The 16492-nt window shown below is 39.9% G+C and overlaps 2 protein-coding genes across 3 annotated transcripts in view; both read left to right on the top strand.

Annotated features, from left to right (window-relative positions):
• Positions 1-1593: 1593 nt before the first annotated feature.
• Positions 1594-9663, top strand: LOC119727692 (gamma-aminobutyric acid receptor subunit alpha-6-like). Its single transcript, XM_038199704.1, has 9 exons — positions 1594-1748; positions 2767-2867; positions 3831-3898; positions 4144-4364; positions 4625-4707; positions 5228-5359; positions 6715-6947; positions 7442-7648; positions 8128-9663. Exons 1-9 carry the CDS (start codon positions 1663-1665, stop codon positions 8503-8505), a joined length of 1509 nt encoding a protein of 502 aa, XP_038055632.1. The 5' UTR covers positions 1594-1662; the 3' UTR covers positions 8506-9663.
• A 136-nt stretch (positions 9664-9799) lies between these two features.
• LOC119727689 (glutamate receptor 2-like) overlaps positions 9800-16492 on the top strand; it is an 18807-nt gene continuing 12114 nt past the window's right edge. Inside the window, exons 1-7 of one of the 2 annotated variants that reach the window (XM_038199700.1) lie at positions 9800-10730; positions 11363-11530; positions 13766-13880; positions 14219-14358; positions 14758-14936; positions 15164-15223; positions 16027-16194. In XM_038199700.1, the coding sequence (XP_038055628.1) occupies positions 10652-10730; positions 11363-11530; positions 13766-13880; positions 14219-14358; positions 14758-14936; positions 15164-15223; positions 16027-16194 (909 nt within the window). In that variant the 5' untranslated portion in view covers positions 9800-10651. The remainder of the gene's footprint in view (positions 10731-11362; positions 11531-13765; positions 13881-14218; positions 14359-14757; positions 14937-15163; positions 15224-16026; positions 16195-16492) is intronic. The other variant, XM_038199699.1, reaches the window with a different exon arrangement.

The following is a 16492-nucleotide window of genomic DNA, read 5'->3' as shown; positions in this document are numbered from 1 at the left end:
ATTTGCTTTCTAGAAGGGTTTCGTACGATATGAGAAAATGTATAATGGGATTTTTGAAAAGTGCATTTTGGGGATTTTTTTGTCTTGTGTTTTTTGTTTATTTTTGTGATCGATAAAGAACATTGATAATGAATAGAGAAAACTAACGTTTACTTTTAACATTTCGGGTGATGAAAAGTCAAGTTTCGTGTTTTAATGTAAAGAGTGTGTGCATATCGATATCCGTGTTCTGATAATCTTTGAAATTTGTCATGAAATTCCCGTATGGTATTGGGAGCCGTGTTGTATTCAATTTTTCTGTATGTGAAGGTACAGTCGAATCCGGACTCGCGGAGGCCCCCTTCCATGGCGAAAGCATCTTGCAAGCTATTGGTCAAATAATCCGCCATGAGGTGGTTGCTTCGCACAATAGCTAGCACAGTGCTTTTTCCATTAAAGGGGGCCCGAGTTGGTCTGTAAACAGCCGTCGGTTGTGCATATTTAGATGTGGTAAATCATTGTAAATATTCTGAAGCTATTCCCTGATCTAAACCAATCAAATCGCAGTATTCGACATGCTTTGGAGTGTATCAATCTATAATGTGTAAAGAAAACAAATATCAAGAGGTTTAAAAAGTAGATGTTGAACCAAAAGTTGGAGAAAATAGGATAAAACCTCAATTCAAGTTGAGAGAGATGTTGCTCCCTATTTTTCCCTATTTCACAATTTTGCAAACGTGCTTGTGTTTCGTCTCTTCTGAATTGTCTGAAAACAGTCGATGTAAAGTGTATGTCAACAATAATTTATGATCGTTGTATAGTGCATTTTTGTTTTCTGTAATTACATTTCTTTAATAATTAATTTAATTTGTAACAAAAGTTGTAACTGAGCATAACCTGCAGGTTTCCCTTTGCCAGGAAATACAGATTTCCAGCTGGCAAAGTTCCTTCCAAAATAGTTCTCCCCCCCCCTTCCCCGTGGAAAACCTTTTACTAATCTTGCGAAACATTGAAAATAAAGTTCGCAATTCCGTGTGTTCATTTTCCGCAAAGAATTGGCTATGTTTTATTGGTTAGTAAGAGTGTTTGCTTTTTAATTGCGCTCCTTTCATGGCCCTTTTTCTCATTGTCAATTCAACCACGGGATTAAAACAAAAAAGTCAATTAATTTCCTCTTCATCTCTTCTCTACATAGGGTCACATTTTGATGGGCAACCCTTTCTACGACGCGCGCTCGGCAGGCGTCGGGCATTTTGCGTTTAGATTTTTCGCAAGTGGTGTTAATAATGTTCGTAAGGCTATATGAAAAATGGCTGAAATATTCCGGGAGACGTACTTAGAAATTGCTTTCATCACACACGAAATTCAGATATAAGAAATTCCTAGGCGACATGCTTGACTACACGTGGAAAAATTTGCAGTGTCTTTTACTTTCAAGCATAAGACATACGAACAAAGTTCTTGCGTGATTACAAGAATGTTTCTTCGATTTCCTTTGTGACTTGAGATCAATAATTCGAATAGCTGGGATGTAGCGAAGACAGAATACATTCCTTCAATTCTAATATGTCCATTGTTGGAATGCTTTTTATTATCGATTTGCTCAAAGGCCTTGCCTTACAGCACACACGTTTAGCTTCCTACATAACAGTGTCAGTGAAGAATGTACTCGGGTGTGTCAAAATGGCGCGCTTTCTCTTCACTCTTGCTTTCGTCATCTGTCCTTGTGTGTTTTCCCTGTTTGCTTCAGTCATCCAAGCTGACGAAAGGTAAGACTAATTCTCCTAAAAGTCCAATAAAGTGGCATTACTCAGTCTCAACTTTACCCTTTGAAAAAATTACAGTGGTACGGCTTTCACCTTTTTATTGGTTCAAGTTAAACGCATCCCGTTACACTAGAGGCCCGTATTATCCAATAGGCACAGTAAGCACTGTGCCTTGGGCCTACGCAAAAAAATGAGGGCCTACGAAACATACCACTGTATGCCAACTGGCTTTTAGAGCTACCAGTTTGGACTGGCTTGCTTAGTACAGCTTAGGCGAGCCCTCAAATTAGAATCCCTCCCCAGACCGTTCGGGGTTGAGCCCGCCCAGTATGTTGAAGGGATTGGGATCTTGCATGGAACCGATCGGCCTGGATTAACTCCACCAGGCTTCTGCACCATGGCTCTGGCTCATCACAAAGGAACCAATTTGCGACGCGCTAATCCTCCAGTAGGCAACAATGGCTGTGATGAGCTTCATAGAAGTTGCCGCTGGTAATCCGAGCGGGCCGAATAATCCTCCAACAATGGCCAGACTTCAATTTATGTTGCCTATTGTGAAACCCTGAGTCACCAGTTTGGACCGATTGGGGCGTCACGCTTCAGTGACCGGGTGGCTTCTGGCTTCGTACCGATTGGGGTGAAAGAAATTAGCATACCGGACCCGGTACCCGAACGGTCTGTTATCTGATGGCTCGCCTTAGCATCAACATGAAATTTGTGTTTGTGCCTAGTGCAGAATAGGGCCCACGGAACACTCTGGTGCCTAGGGCCTATACGGAACACTAAATCCGGCACTGATCATTGGGTGAAGATGTCTTATTTGTTACGTAGGCTTTCCACACGATGCCAAATATAAGCGGTAGGACTACTGAGCACTAAAGCGAAAGTTTATCAAAAGAAATGCTGCAGCTTCCGTCAATACCAATGAAAACCGCTGCATACGTTTATCATCTTGGTGCTCTTGATGCATTGATTATGTTTCAAATTTAAACAACTCGTTTAAATAATATTTGTTTCTCAGTGCCAATGAGTTGACTGCATCGAGAAGGGCGGAGAATGTCTCTGCTCTTCTGGACGGTCTGTTGGAAGGCTACGATAAGAGGCTACGACCAAACTTTGGAGGTGAGACAACATAATATCAATAATTATCGGTTATTAATTCAACGTAGATTTCGAGTTGAAAGAAAACTCCTCTAGCCTACGTTCTAGCTAAGACGATTTATTGTTAATTGCAGTTTTGTCGGCATATGGGATTAAATAAGGCAAAAATATCGTGTTAATAATTAATAATTATGAGACAAGTGTAAAAGGAGTTAAATTCTAAAGTCCATGAACAGTAAATATGACCATTGTTCCTTGACATGCGCTTTTCCCGCGTTAGCACTTTTTGTCTTGTTCCCTGAAGTAACGACTGCATTAAAGTACTTATTTTGTTTATGAACGGAATCGTTACCAGACTATCAATTTAGATTGGCACCACGTGGACATGATGTATATATAGACTTCAGGAGTTCAGCTTCAGTCTACTAACAAGTTTTTATCGATTATACGGAACCCAAAAGAATCGATTCTATCCCACCCGGCAGAGGGATAAAACATGGCACAGAATAAAGACATATCGATCTTTCTCGGTACGAGTACCAATTTACCCTGAGGGCAGTATTTGCTCGAATGATAACCGAATCGATCTTCTCTCACTAATGAACGTATACAGTCAATGCATTGAGACTTAACGGTACATGAGAAAAAAAAAGTATAGAACGCCGTCCTCACTCCCCCCCCCCCCCCCCATCCGCCGACAAAAAATCCCTGGTGAACTTTGCATACAAAGTTTACATGTGTATGGAAAAACCAAAACAAATGTATCACGGTTGTATATTGTGCTTGTTTAACAAATAATTTGCTTTGTGCCTTTCTCCAAACGTTTAAAATATTTCCTTTGCATAATGCACTTTCAGTTGCGCTATGCAACACACATTCGAAAGATGTTTCATTAAAATAGGAAAATGACCACGCAACAACTTTTTGAATGACCACTTAATTACAGTATTATAATGTAATATGTTTAATTTTTAATATCTACAGGTCCTTCGGTTCCTGTAAATATCAGTATGTACGTCTACAGCGTCGGCCCAGTGACTGAGTCACAAATGGTAACTGCTTCTGTAATTTCTCTTTATATCTCGGAATGTTAATTTTCTCATTTAGCTGGCTGCTTAATTGAATAATCAGCAATGACACACATTACAAGATGCGGTTTGAAGCTTCAGTCCCCCCCCCCCTTAGTCACAGGAGGTCCCTATACGTGCTCTTAATATTTACATAGAAACATCTAAGAGGATTTGTTTAAAAAGAGCCAAGAACAACTTGTTAATTTTAAATTTCTTTTCTACTGCAGCAATACACAATAGACATGTACTTCCGCCAGCAGTGGATTGATGAGCGCCTGCGTTTCACGGGTGACGTCACCGTGCTGTCGCTCAATTCGGAGATGGTGGATCGACTCTGGGTACCAGACACGTACTTTGTCAATGAGAAGTCGGCCAAGTTCCATACCATCCTGTACAAGAACACGCTCATCCGAATCGAACAGAACGGGAACATACTGTACAGCACTAGGTGAGATTGCTAACGATAGAGGGCGTTTACAGATTGTCCTCAATAAATTGTTTTGGTCGGTATTACACCTTTAAAAGTCTAAGCTTAAACATAATGCAATATCTGGTGAGCAGTTTTTAAATAGAATTCGTGTTGACATTGTAGACACTCAAAACAAGAGCTGGGCTGATCTTCTGTTTTAATCGTTTAACATGGGTTACCATACGTGAGTCGATATGTGTTTTAGGCCTAAACTTACAATGAAAATTTTGTTTTCCTAGGTTGACTGTTACGGCCAGCTGTTACATGGATCTAGCCTTCTTTCCAATGGACAAGCAACGGTGTTCACTCACCATGGAAAGCTGTAAGTAAAAAAAAAACCTTTATTTTGGAAGTACCTATAATTCAATTCGAAAGAATGAAAGAAAAATGTTTGTGTTCTCAACATTCTTAACAATAAAATGTTTGGGAAAAACCGCCGAAAAACTTTGTGTATTGAAGGAGATTGTTAACTTTAATTAAATACAAAAATTAAATATTGGGATAGTTTTTCTTATTGTATCAACATTTAAACTTTCTTCAATCATTTGGATTCAAGTCTGTTTATACCCCCAAATGGCGTCGTTAATATATGTACAGCGCCCTCTTTCGTTAAGAAATAGCCTATTTGACATCACCGAATCTTCATCAACAGAAGATTGTCATTATCACCGTCAGCATCATGTCACCATCAAAAATCAATGCCTAAACATCCTCCCATCCTTTCCACCTCATATCACACTCATGGTTACCTCATCTCCATCTTCATCAAAACCCCATCCTCCTCAGCATCAAAACCACATCATCCACATCACACACGTTGTTGTCCTCTCTTCTCCCCACAGATGCATATAGCGACAATCAGGTCCACTACTATTGGATCCCATCCGGACCTATCTACGTCGACGAGGCCGTCACCCTGCCTCAGTTCCAATTCTTAGGAAGCAGTCAGCGGGCCAACACGGCGCAGTACTACGGTAATCACCCCTGACCATAGAGTCTGATTCGAATAAGTTATTACATAGGCCTACATGTATGTTCCGTGAGTCATTTGTGGATTCGACCTTTTTCTAACATCTGCCTTGATTAGGATTTCCGATTAAAAGAACCTCGCTATGATGACACAATGTTAAAAAAAAAAATCCTTCAACACAAATTAATACAAACCTAAATGAGGTCAAAAACAGGAGCCTGTTTAAGAGTTTCAAGTATTTGCAAGTACGATTAATCCTGGCAGAATATATCTTTTCTTTTCTATTGCCATAAACAAGTTTACACTGAACCAGATTTCCCGTCATCACCACGAAATGAACACAATTTTAAATGGAATCTAGGATAGAACAGATACATATTATTCAATGATTTTAGAAGCACGGCACGTCTACACTTGAGGGCGTCTCAGGCGCAGAGCATCAGGCGGTGGGATCGAGCCTCGGCCCCCCACGGGCTGACGCTGTGGTGTCCGCTTCACAAAGGTCCCTCGCTGTATTAATTATACATGCGGTGCATTGGAGAAATGACGCCACGATGTGGCAAAATCGTAAAGTGAATCAATTTATAATAGCGCCAGTGGACGCTATTAATTACAATTCATGCCCAACCGGATAATGCATTAGGATGCGGGTATAAAAATGAGAATCTTTTGGTCAACATTATGGTTAAGTTATTCAGTTTTTTTCAGTACAAAAATGAATGCTTGAAATTTTTAAAAGTATGCCCCAAATCGTACGCCTCAAGCTGTATACTCGTTCGCAGTTCAAATCAAACGGGCTGATTATAGTTACGAGAAAAAAAGGGTTACACGATTTCATAAAACGCGCACGCACGTGCAAGTGTCTACCCCCAAAAAAATGCCGCGTAGGCCGGCATGTTAAATAAAATATCCGATTTCGAATTTAGTTTTAATACCCTTTACATTTTAATATAAAAACGACCCGTCTAAGATACGGAGTTTTGAATTCATTTTAAAAAATTCCCTGTCAAGAGAAAAAGGCCGAAAAGACCATGATTATTTTGGAGACAAAACTTTCAAGCCGCCATCATGTTAAGGTATGATTTCTCTAAACTTGTCAATCAGTTTAAAACCTATATATACCGAGTACCCGGTACTTATTAGTTCGTTTTACTACTGAAATATTTTTTTAGAGAGTTTGTGTGCATGGTTCTGAAAAGACCTGGTTAACTCGACGTTTCGAGCAGTATACTTTGTCATCTTCATTGGTTTGTCCTCCGAGGATTGAGCCTGCAATGATCTTGAAAAAAAATCACATTTCTTGACATGACGCCACAAACTAATTGTAATCCATGTAATCCCTCCCTTCGTCCCTCGCAGTCGGGAACTATTCCCAGCTGATAGCGGACTTCTACCTGGGCCGTGAGATCTCGTACTACCTGATCAATGTCTACCTACCGGCTACCCTGATTGTCATCGTCTCCTGGGTGTCATTCTGGATCCCTCGTTCCTCCACGCCGGCCCGTACGGCTCTGGGTATCACCACGGTGCTGACTATGACCACGCTGATTGGTAATGCTGGCTCCTCTCTGCCTAAGCTATCCTACATCAAGGTGAGTAGTCGTTGGAGATCCCTAAACGAAACTCTGGATCCATTGAAAGTCTTATCGTTGATTTCATCAAGCAGCTGTATCAATTCATGGGATGTTGTCATAGAATAATAAGTGTCAAAAGATAAGTTTCATAGAATAAAGAGAAACTAAAAAGTTGAAGATAACAACAAGTGATTGTACTTTTTGGGCACCTTGATTCACAAGTGGTACGTTTTCACCCACAAGACCACAAAATGTTGTTTATAAATTAAGATTGTATATTTCAAATGAACCAGTCTCCCGATGACATCTTGGTCTTGTTCCCCGAATCAGTGACGGATAAACATATTTGCTTATGTCTCAGGTACCACGAGGTTTTTTGCTTCAACATACACGTTTGGGGATTTAATTTTCCATTATGTTCTTAATATAATTATAGCATGTCGATCCGCAACCATTCAGTTCTTCCTCTTTTGATTTGTTCACGGTCGGATTTCTATGCATTTTCTTCGCAGGCCATAGATCTCTACCTCGAAATGTGCTACTTTTTCGTCTTTGCGGCCCTGCTGGAGTTCGCCCTGGTCAGCTACTACGAGAAGCCGTCTTTCAAGGAGGCGCGTCAACGGATGAAGGAGAGGGCAGAAAACGGCAACTCGCCGGCGTCCAAGAGCTCCGGCTCACCCAGTAGTGTCTACAGCGTCGATAAAAGGAGGGATGAGATTGTGAGTATAAAAAATACACAAATAAACAAACAAACAATAACAAGCAAAACAAACAACAAAGCAATGATTGCAACTATTTTTAGAAGGTAGTTTAAGACATGCATATAGCGCCCTCACTGTATGAGGACAGGTCTGTACTCCTCTTCAATACGCATGAGTAGACCTTTTGCACTTCATTGTAACTGAATTTAAATAGCAAAAATTTATCCTCAGTGAGGGCGCTGTTTGCAAGGGGACAGTTATTTCTTACACAATTATGATACCAATATGTCCCTAATCCCATGTGTTTTGACTTGCGAAGTTTTAAATTAATTTTGTGACGGGTTCCTTTTGTGTCAGTTTGGAATTTCAAAGTTAAATTTTTAAGATTTGATACAACCAGTAGTTGGTTATGGTCAACAAAGCAAGCCACTGTTCGGGGAAAAGGTCTCTGATTTAAGTATGAAGACATTGTACCTGATACCAACTTTTCGTCTCAGGAGATAACCTTCGTCAACGAGAACGCCTTGAAGGAAGCCAACCTATCCCGTGCCGAGATGATCAACCGAGGCGGCGCCAGGCGCTGCTCCTACATCCGTGCCGCCGAGCGCGGCTCACCTCCCGCCAAGCCCAGCTCCAAGTCACCCTCCACGCCCTGGAGAGACCAACATGATATGACCAAATGCGAGGAGATGTGCGGACCAAACTGCGCCGATTTCGGTGAGGTCGGCATAGATCCGGGCAAAGTGGACATGAACTCCCGGAGGTTTTTCCCGTTGGTTTTTGTCTTGCTGAAGATCATCTACTGGGCTTACTACGTGACAGTTACAAGCGGTGGTTTAGAGGATTTGATCGCTGAGGTCGAACAGTCATCATAGCCCAAACTGGTTTTTAAATTTGGACTTACATTTTGCCGGAGCCGTAAAAACATTTGCAAAACAACGAATTCATTTTCTCCATTAATCAGGCAAACATTTTTACTCGTTTTTGTTCTGCATAATAAGTGACTCGAATCAGGAAAACAAGTCACGTAGACCGACTCCAGCTTAATGAGAGAGTCTGCTTTATTATGATTCCGAAAATTTGGTGCGAAGCTTTGTAGCAAAGGTGTGGTGAAAAGATAACCGAGTGCTGATATTTCGAATATAACTCTGTTTCCAAAGAGCAAAACAAGTAACTCATTGCCATTAAATTACATAAATCACCTTAATGTTCTCACTCACAAAAAAACAGTCAGCCGGTAACCCATGACATTTTTTGTTAATCTCTGTGTGAAGTCTTTGTCTTTTGACAGCACACACAGTGGCGGCGCTGTTTATAAGTCGCATACTAAATTTGTCTAGCGCCTACTTTCAACATACATTAAAAAAATGTAATCGTACCAGTTTGTATAATAACTAATGTTACTAATATTTCTTCTTCTTGTGTGAGTTTAAATTTTTTTATAATTAGAGTATAGATAAGCAATCAGTTTCTCAGGAAGTAGGAAAATTGAATTAGTATTTTTTGTATATAATTTGACCACATTTGAAGTCATGATTTGAGCAATGCAATAAGACATTTCGATCTTTATTGTATAGGATGAGATGCGAGTGAGATAGGAAGTATTATTATATTTTAACGATATAAGGAGTATTATAACATTTTAATTTTTGTGATTTTTATGATTAGGCTAATTAAATGGGTAGTAAATGCGAATAATATGCATATTGCTTCGGCGTCTGCATTTTGATTGCCTTTAGGTAATGCTCATTATCAGTGTCAGTGAACCGTATCGGCGCTAATGGAAGACACGGGCATGCGCTTCACACCTTTGCCTTATTTTTTTTCTCGCGCTTTTCTGCCAGCGATCGCTCCCGCCACGCGAGATTAATTTCCCGCCAAAAGATCGTCTGTCACTTATGCAAATCTGAATCCTTGTGTGAATGTAATGGTTTATTTGTCCCATTTTCGCTCTGTGATTGCGTTGTTGAATTTTTCAGTAAAGAAGATTTGTAAGTCACCGAGTCGTTAAATGAGCTTTCGAATACAGTTTTGAAGAGGGTCGCTTTTGGAAATTTATTTCTAATTCATATTACATGTCGCTGAATTCTCTTACGATTATAAACGCTTGATGATAAAACTTATTAAGAAAATATCCACATGGTTGAAACATTTCCCCAGCTTTCAAAACAATTTAAATATTCTCATCAAAATTCACTTGCTTGTGAACATGATACTTCGATGTATGTGGTAAACAGCATTATAGGCAAGACTATGAGGAAGACAGGCACCAATATTGGGAGCATAATCATCTCATCTTTTCTCGGGATATTATCAAATTAAGGAAAGTCAGAGATTTTCCTCAACGTAAAAGAGGACTAGCTTTGATTCTTCGAAGTTTTAGGTCGGCAATTCGGCCTTATTTGTCAAGAAATTACTATCTTGTGGCTGGCTTTTTGACTTTAGTCATCACCACTTCGAACTGTTTTTCCAAAATTTGGATTTTTTCTTTACAACCATCCCTTTTAGCTGCGTGATAGTCTGAACTCCCACAGGGATCCAGGTCCAATTCCGACTACGGAGCAGCGCACATCCATAACATCGCTCATCGCGTGCAGGGCGAAGGCGTTCAGGCTTGCTACATCATCGGCGTCTACAGTATCCGCTGCGCATTACTGACCAAATTACCATCTGAATAATATATGAGATGAAACCTCTCTGCCTTTCCCCTCTCTCGTTCTGTCCCATCGTGATTTGCAGACATCAAATACCAAACCTCGTGGGCCAGGCAGCGATGGTGCTTTCTCATAACCCGTAGCAGGTTGCTTAGATGATGCGGCGCGGGTCATCTGACACCAATCTTCAAAACCCCGCCAAAAGATGCTACTTCCTGGATCCATAATTTGAATTCTCGTCAATAAAACCTCAACTTCCATGTACATCCAGCTCAAAAGCTTCCTTTTGAAAAAGACCTAACGGCAGTTTGATAAGGAATCACGTAACTTTATTCGTCTACGGTAGACAGCAAGGAAGGCACTCGCTATGCGTGGAGTAATGCTACTGGTACTGCCTATTGCGGTGATATTTTCGACATGCAAGGCGGTGGAGTTTTACAGTATTGGTGAGTGAATTCACTTTAAGAACCGTTCTATTGATTTATGTTTGTTTTGGGTGGTTATTTTGAAAGTAACACATGTTTACCATGTCCAGATCTTCAGAGTCACATTGGGTTTTATTGTATTATCCGACCTGATAAAAGGCACGGCTATAGTGGGTTGAAAAAGACCACGAACTACGTTAATTTGTTAGTGAATATTTCATTATGCAGTAATTCGTGGTTATTTAAAACGATTCTGATAACAATGTTATACGTTTTACTTTATTAGTCATATAAAGAGTGGTACACAGTTTATTCACGGTCAGACGAAAAATAAATATACGTTCTGAACACAAAATTGTTCGTTAACTTACCTGTAAACGTAGTTAGGTTTAATTTTGTTGTTGTTTTATTCTTAATAGTGACTATATTCTTCATATGCGACCACAATTTCCGCCACTTAGGAAAAACCCATAAATTTGACACAATTTTAAAACATAAATCCATGTACAATATTATTTTTTTTTTAAGATACACAGTTCTGTACTGTCATCCCCCGCTCTCAGTTTTGAAGCACATGAACTCCATGTAATCTACACAAAACCTCAGCTACAAGCTAAATTCTTGTTTTATGTTGGGTTTTTCTTCTTACCTAGGTGGTATTTTCGGTGACGGGCCTCCACCTAACCCAGAACGCATGATCTTCGTCCAGTCCGCCATACGCAACAATATCCGCAGCAACTCGTCGGCGTTCCGTCCGTTCCACGCCGCAGCCCGTCTACAGCACACCAAGCTAGCGAACAATGCTGCCGTACTCCGGAAAAGTAGGTCCTCTCCTGAAAAAAAACCCCACCAATTATTAATTATAGAAATATTGTGCAACATCAACTCATTATGGCAAAGTTACACGAGGCAGTTTTCACAGGCAGTTGGAAGGCAACGAAGTACACTTGAAATTAACCTCTTAGGAAAAAAAACCAAAGTAAACTCTGTCTTTGACATTTGTGAAAATACTGATAATATTACAGGGATGAAAATTTAACCTGTCATTATTTTTTACGGACATTTTTTCAAAATAATTTTTCTAATAAATTGCCTACCATGACAAGGTCCTACGAATTTAAGAATACTGTGCTGTCATTACTTTGGTAGAGGTGTCAATTTAATTAGACCCACTAAGGTATTCAATTTATTTCCCCTGCTTTGCAGGTTGAGCGGGCAAAATACACAAGTGTAGTGTTGGTTCTAACACCCTGCTCCGGCACGACGCGTTGCCCTGTGCATGCATGTGTAATGTACGGACTTAAAGGGTGGATGATATTGGCAATACCTGGGTTGTAAAGAGTAGCCAGGGTCAAGATAAGTGAAGATAGACAGAATAATTGGAAATCTGTTCCAATTTTCGATCTGGTTGAGTATTCAATAAATGAACTTGTTTTCAAAAATTACCAGATTATTTATTATAATTAAAAAAAAACTTAAATATTTTTTCAAATCTATACTACACTGCTGGAATTCAGATGAACATTGTAAAGTCCATTGTATGTACACACTTTATGGCAGCATTTCTTCGTTTACGTGGGTGGTCAATTTACGTAGGTTCCGCTCCGGAGAACAATGTACCAGAGCCACACTTGTAAACACTAAAGGAGCTGTTGTTTTGAAACAGAATGATGGTTGAACGAAAATCGTATTCGCTCGATTTTGATTCGCTCGATTTGGGGTTTCAAAACTTTTTATCACACATTAATTGTTATTTTGTAATGAGTCTCACTGTATTACACAATCTGGTGTTAATCTGATGACCCCCATAAAGTATTTTTAAAAACGACACAATGTCACATCCTCACAAAAATTGCAAACGCAAACGTCAGATTCACAGCAGACTAAATAAATTGAGGGCGATGAAAACAATAACTGTTTTAATTACAAGAATTAATTGTCTACTTGGGAGGGTATTTCCCCCATGTAATTATTATGATACTGAAGCTCTAGTCAGCCGTGTGATGGTACAGCCTCCATTGACCTATAGCCTGGGGAAATCTAACTTTGACACCTGCATCGCAAGGCTCATCATGCAGCCCCCGGGTGAGGTGACGGCACATCTCAGCTCTGGGACACGCTGGCATCAATTACCCTCGCTATATCCACACAGCTCTATGCTCTAACCCCCAGTCATCCCTGACACGTCTGCAAGCATCTCGGAATTGTACTCAGGGACCCGAACTTTTTTCTACATAAGTGGCATCTAAGTATAGTCTTACTTGGTCCTCCCCCCCCCCCGAGCGACGTCACTTCATGGTTTATACAGCGTTTCCGCAATTTGGACACTTTACTGAGACGTACACTGGTACATTCAATAAGCAAATTCAAATGCTAATGCTGTTTTAACAAGTGAAAAATAATAGGCAATGAACCGCATGTGTCTTTGTGAAAACAATCATCGGTAATGGCTATGAGGCAATAACCAAATATACACAGTCTGGAAAAGAGGTTATGAACAGCACAAGTACAAGTACAGCACCTGCGGCCAGTGTTTTCGGAGCTGCTTATCGGAGACTGGTGCCGTGCTGGCCCTACGCACATGCTTAATCGAAACAATCAGGGAACCTAGTCACAAGCAAGGGAAATTATGTGATATCCTGGCTGGCAACCCATTTGCTGCTAAGCAAATATTCTCTCCAAGCATTTTTTTTTGGTTTGCCAAGTTCCTGGGTGATATTGTCAATTGACACGTGATCGGGAATTGACAGGGTTTTTTTTGTATTCACGCGAGAGTCTGCTGCCCTTTTCTTATAGAATTTTAGACAATTTTCCTTAGTTTAAACAAAAGTGTTTTTATTATATGATGCAAGTATCGATACTTTGCACCCTAAGGAGTCGTCAATTTAATTGGGAATCGGAGTGCTGAAACTGGAGGAGGCAAATTATGAAGTCGGGACAGATTTTCCAAAAGATAGCTTTTCTTTTATGCGACTAAAATTGGTAAGTTTTTACAAGGTTTTGCCCCATGGCGTTATCCTGGCATAACTGAAACGTTCTTGATGCTTCTTGTTCAGTGTGCGTGCTGCTGGCCTACAATGTCTCTCTCATTGTGGGCGTGGCTGACTTTGACGTCGTCAACATGGTTGCCACGACCAGCCAGAAGATACAACTCCCATTCATTACTCCAAGGTAGGCATTACCGTCCCCTCCCCCCCCCCGAAATATAACACATTTTCATGATAGGTAAGGTCAATCACATTAGCTTGGAAACCTAAAAGGAAGATCTTTGCCCAGACCATAGTCAATAATTTAAATTCATGTAGCAAAAAAGCAAGTTCATTTTTTAACACATCTTCCTTTAATCTATTAAACGTCTTTTGTTAATTTGAGCAAAATGACTCACCTTTTCAGTTTTAAAGTTGTACAAATTTCAAGTACCTGTTGTCTAGCATCAAAACTGACATAGCTCCGACGGTCAGTGGTGTAAAATCATAAAACCGACATCCTTCCCAACCTCTTGCTGACAGTTTTGCCCTGAAGGAGTCCTTCCCAGACATGGAGTTCGACTACGTGGTGTCCCTCCGGCCGTCCCTGGTCCAGCCCCTGCTAGATATGCTTGAGTATAACCGCTGGAAGCAGTTTGCCTACATCTACGACGGCAAACGAGGTTGGATAATTATGGGCCATCTCAAACCATTAAAATGTTTCTTCAAGTTTCAATGTCTCCACTAATAATTTCTTATTTACATATTAGAAAATTTACAATGCGAGTAAATGTTATCAAAGTCTTTGCCTGAAACCAATGTCGTTATTAACACCCCTTTTCCCTGCCCATGCGCAGGCACTTAAGTTAAGAGTTGAGTAACAATTTCCCCTTTTTAAGGGTCAAATACCAGTTGTGTTTTACAAGTAATTATCAAACAGTGTATAAATGTATCTGATCGAAACCATGGCGTCAGACATCTTTGACTCTTTATCAATTGCACTTTCTCTCAGTCTACAGATAAATCTCTCCTTTTTCACTGCGTTTAATTGCTCCGGAACTTATGTTGCATGTTGTTTTCAGGCATGAGACGAGCAGACACCTTTATGCAGATTTTCTCGCGCTATGACTATGACGTCATCTTCAAGCATCTACTGACGGAGGAGCCCATCACTGAAACCTTAAAGAACATGAGAGACAGTGGAAGACATCACATCATCTTCGATCTGTCCTTAGATGCATCGGAAAATGCACTAAGAAAGGTTTGACGGCTTTCCCTCAGAAGTTATTTTTCAACCAATAATCTTGTTATAACTTGAGTTCATCAAAACTCTTCGCTATTTTTTTTTCTTCCAACAATTCTGCTTTCAATATATTTTCATTTTTTTTTCAAAGCATGGTCCTAAACTAAGGTATTTTTTCAATGTAAAATGTCATAGATGGTATATTAAAAAAATAATAATAATATACATTTTGTTTTGTCCAACAGCTGCAGGCGAATGACTTGGGAATGGTGACGGCGTCATATCACTATATATTCATGGACTTGGTAAGTATGTATTTGCTGTTTCATTTTGCATGGACAACACAAGACGTTTTTAGATAATTTTGAGGATATAAATTGTCCACTCGAATTAAACAGAAATATTTTCAGTAACATCACATATAAGTTTCAATTACATATGAAAATTAATATTACTTCACGTTTAATAGCACTTTTTTTCATGTGCACTTTGTGAGTACATCTAAAGTAAAGATGTGCATGTGCATTTCTCCCCCACCAAACCCTTAAAATCATGCTTAACTGCCCAAGAGATGCCGAAGATGTATGCATGAGGGGGAAAAAGAGCAGAATATTGCAACACAGTTAAAAGTATCACACATTAATGCAGCTGGCCAGTTCATCGCATGGATGCCGTATACATTCCTGAGACATCGGCGACTGTTTTTATGCTTGGTGTGCTGTGCCCGGAATATTTAAGAAGATTTCCCCGGTTATAAAGCGCAAGCCGATTATGGTGCGACGCGGTGTGACGGGCCTCTGGGGAGTAACATGAGGGTGATTGAAGTCGCAGCATCTCCTGGAACTGCAATGTCAACACGGGATGGTTTTAATCATTATCATTATTATATGCTGGAGGGCAAAGGCTCCGATCCTACATAAGTAATTAGCCAGTAACAATTAGACTCGTTGTTTAAGATAATCAAGACGCAGTTGAATCTCTTTTAACAAAAATTGATATTTCGCTGAACCCAAAAGTTGCCCCAAGTTCTGTTTAAATCCATTTTCAAACTGGTGATATTAACATATTTCTATACTGCTATAAATATTTGATTTGAATTATTTCAAAGGACATCGGAGAGATTGACATGAATCAGTTCCAGCTAGGGGGCCTCAATCTCACTGGTTTCCGACTCCTGGACAAGGACAGCGACGCCTACCAAGACTTCATCCTGGACTGGCGTTCGTACGTCAAGAACTCTTCATACATTGAGGTGGACACCAATTACTTCCACCTGGTAAGTCTTTCAATTTTGTTTTCCCTTATCTCTGAAATTCAAGGTTGACAGATTGTACCATGGAAGCAAATGAAAATCTCAACTAAACATTAGTTTATGAATATTAAAACGAAGAACTTCTCATGCAACACAAAAAAACCGAAATATTTTGATCCACTTTTAATAGCCAGATAGGAAAGTTACGCTTTCAGAGAACAATACATGGACCGAATTCCAATAGCTTGCAAAAATCAGCAACAACAGTTATAACTTCAATATTTGGTTTTGCCCTTCACCGACGTATTTTTCTAAACACTGT

The sequence above is a fragment of the Patiria miniata genome, unplaced genomic scaffold, assembly GCF_015706575.1.
Source record: "Patiria miniata isolate m_02_andy unplaced genomic scaffold, ASM1570657v1 HiC_scaffold_20, whole genome shotgun sequence".
NCBI classification, from domain to species: Eukaryota; Metazoa; Echinodermata; class Asteroidea; order Valvatida; family Asterinidae; genus Patiria; species Patiria miniata.
This window is presented reverse-complemented; position numbering and strand designations above follow the sequence as displayed.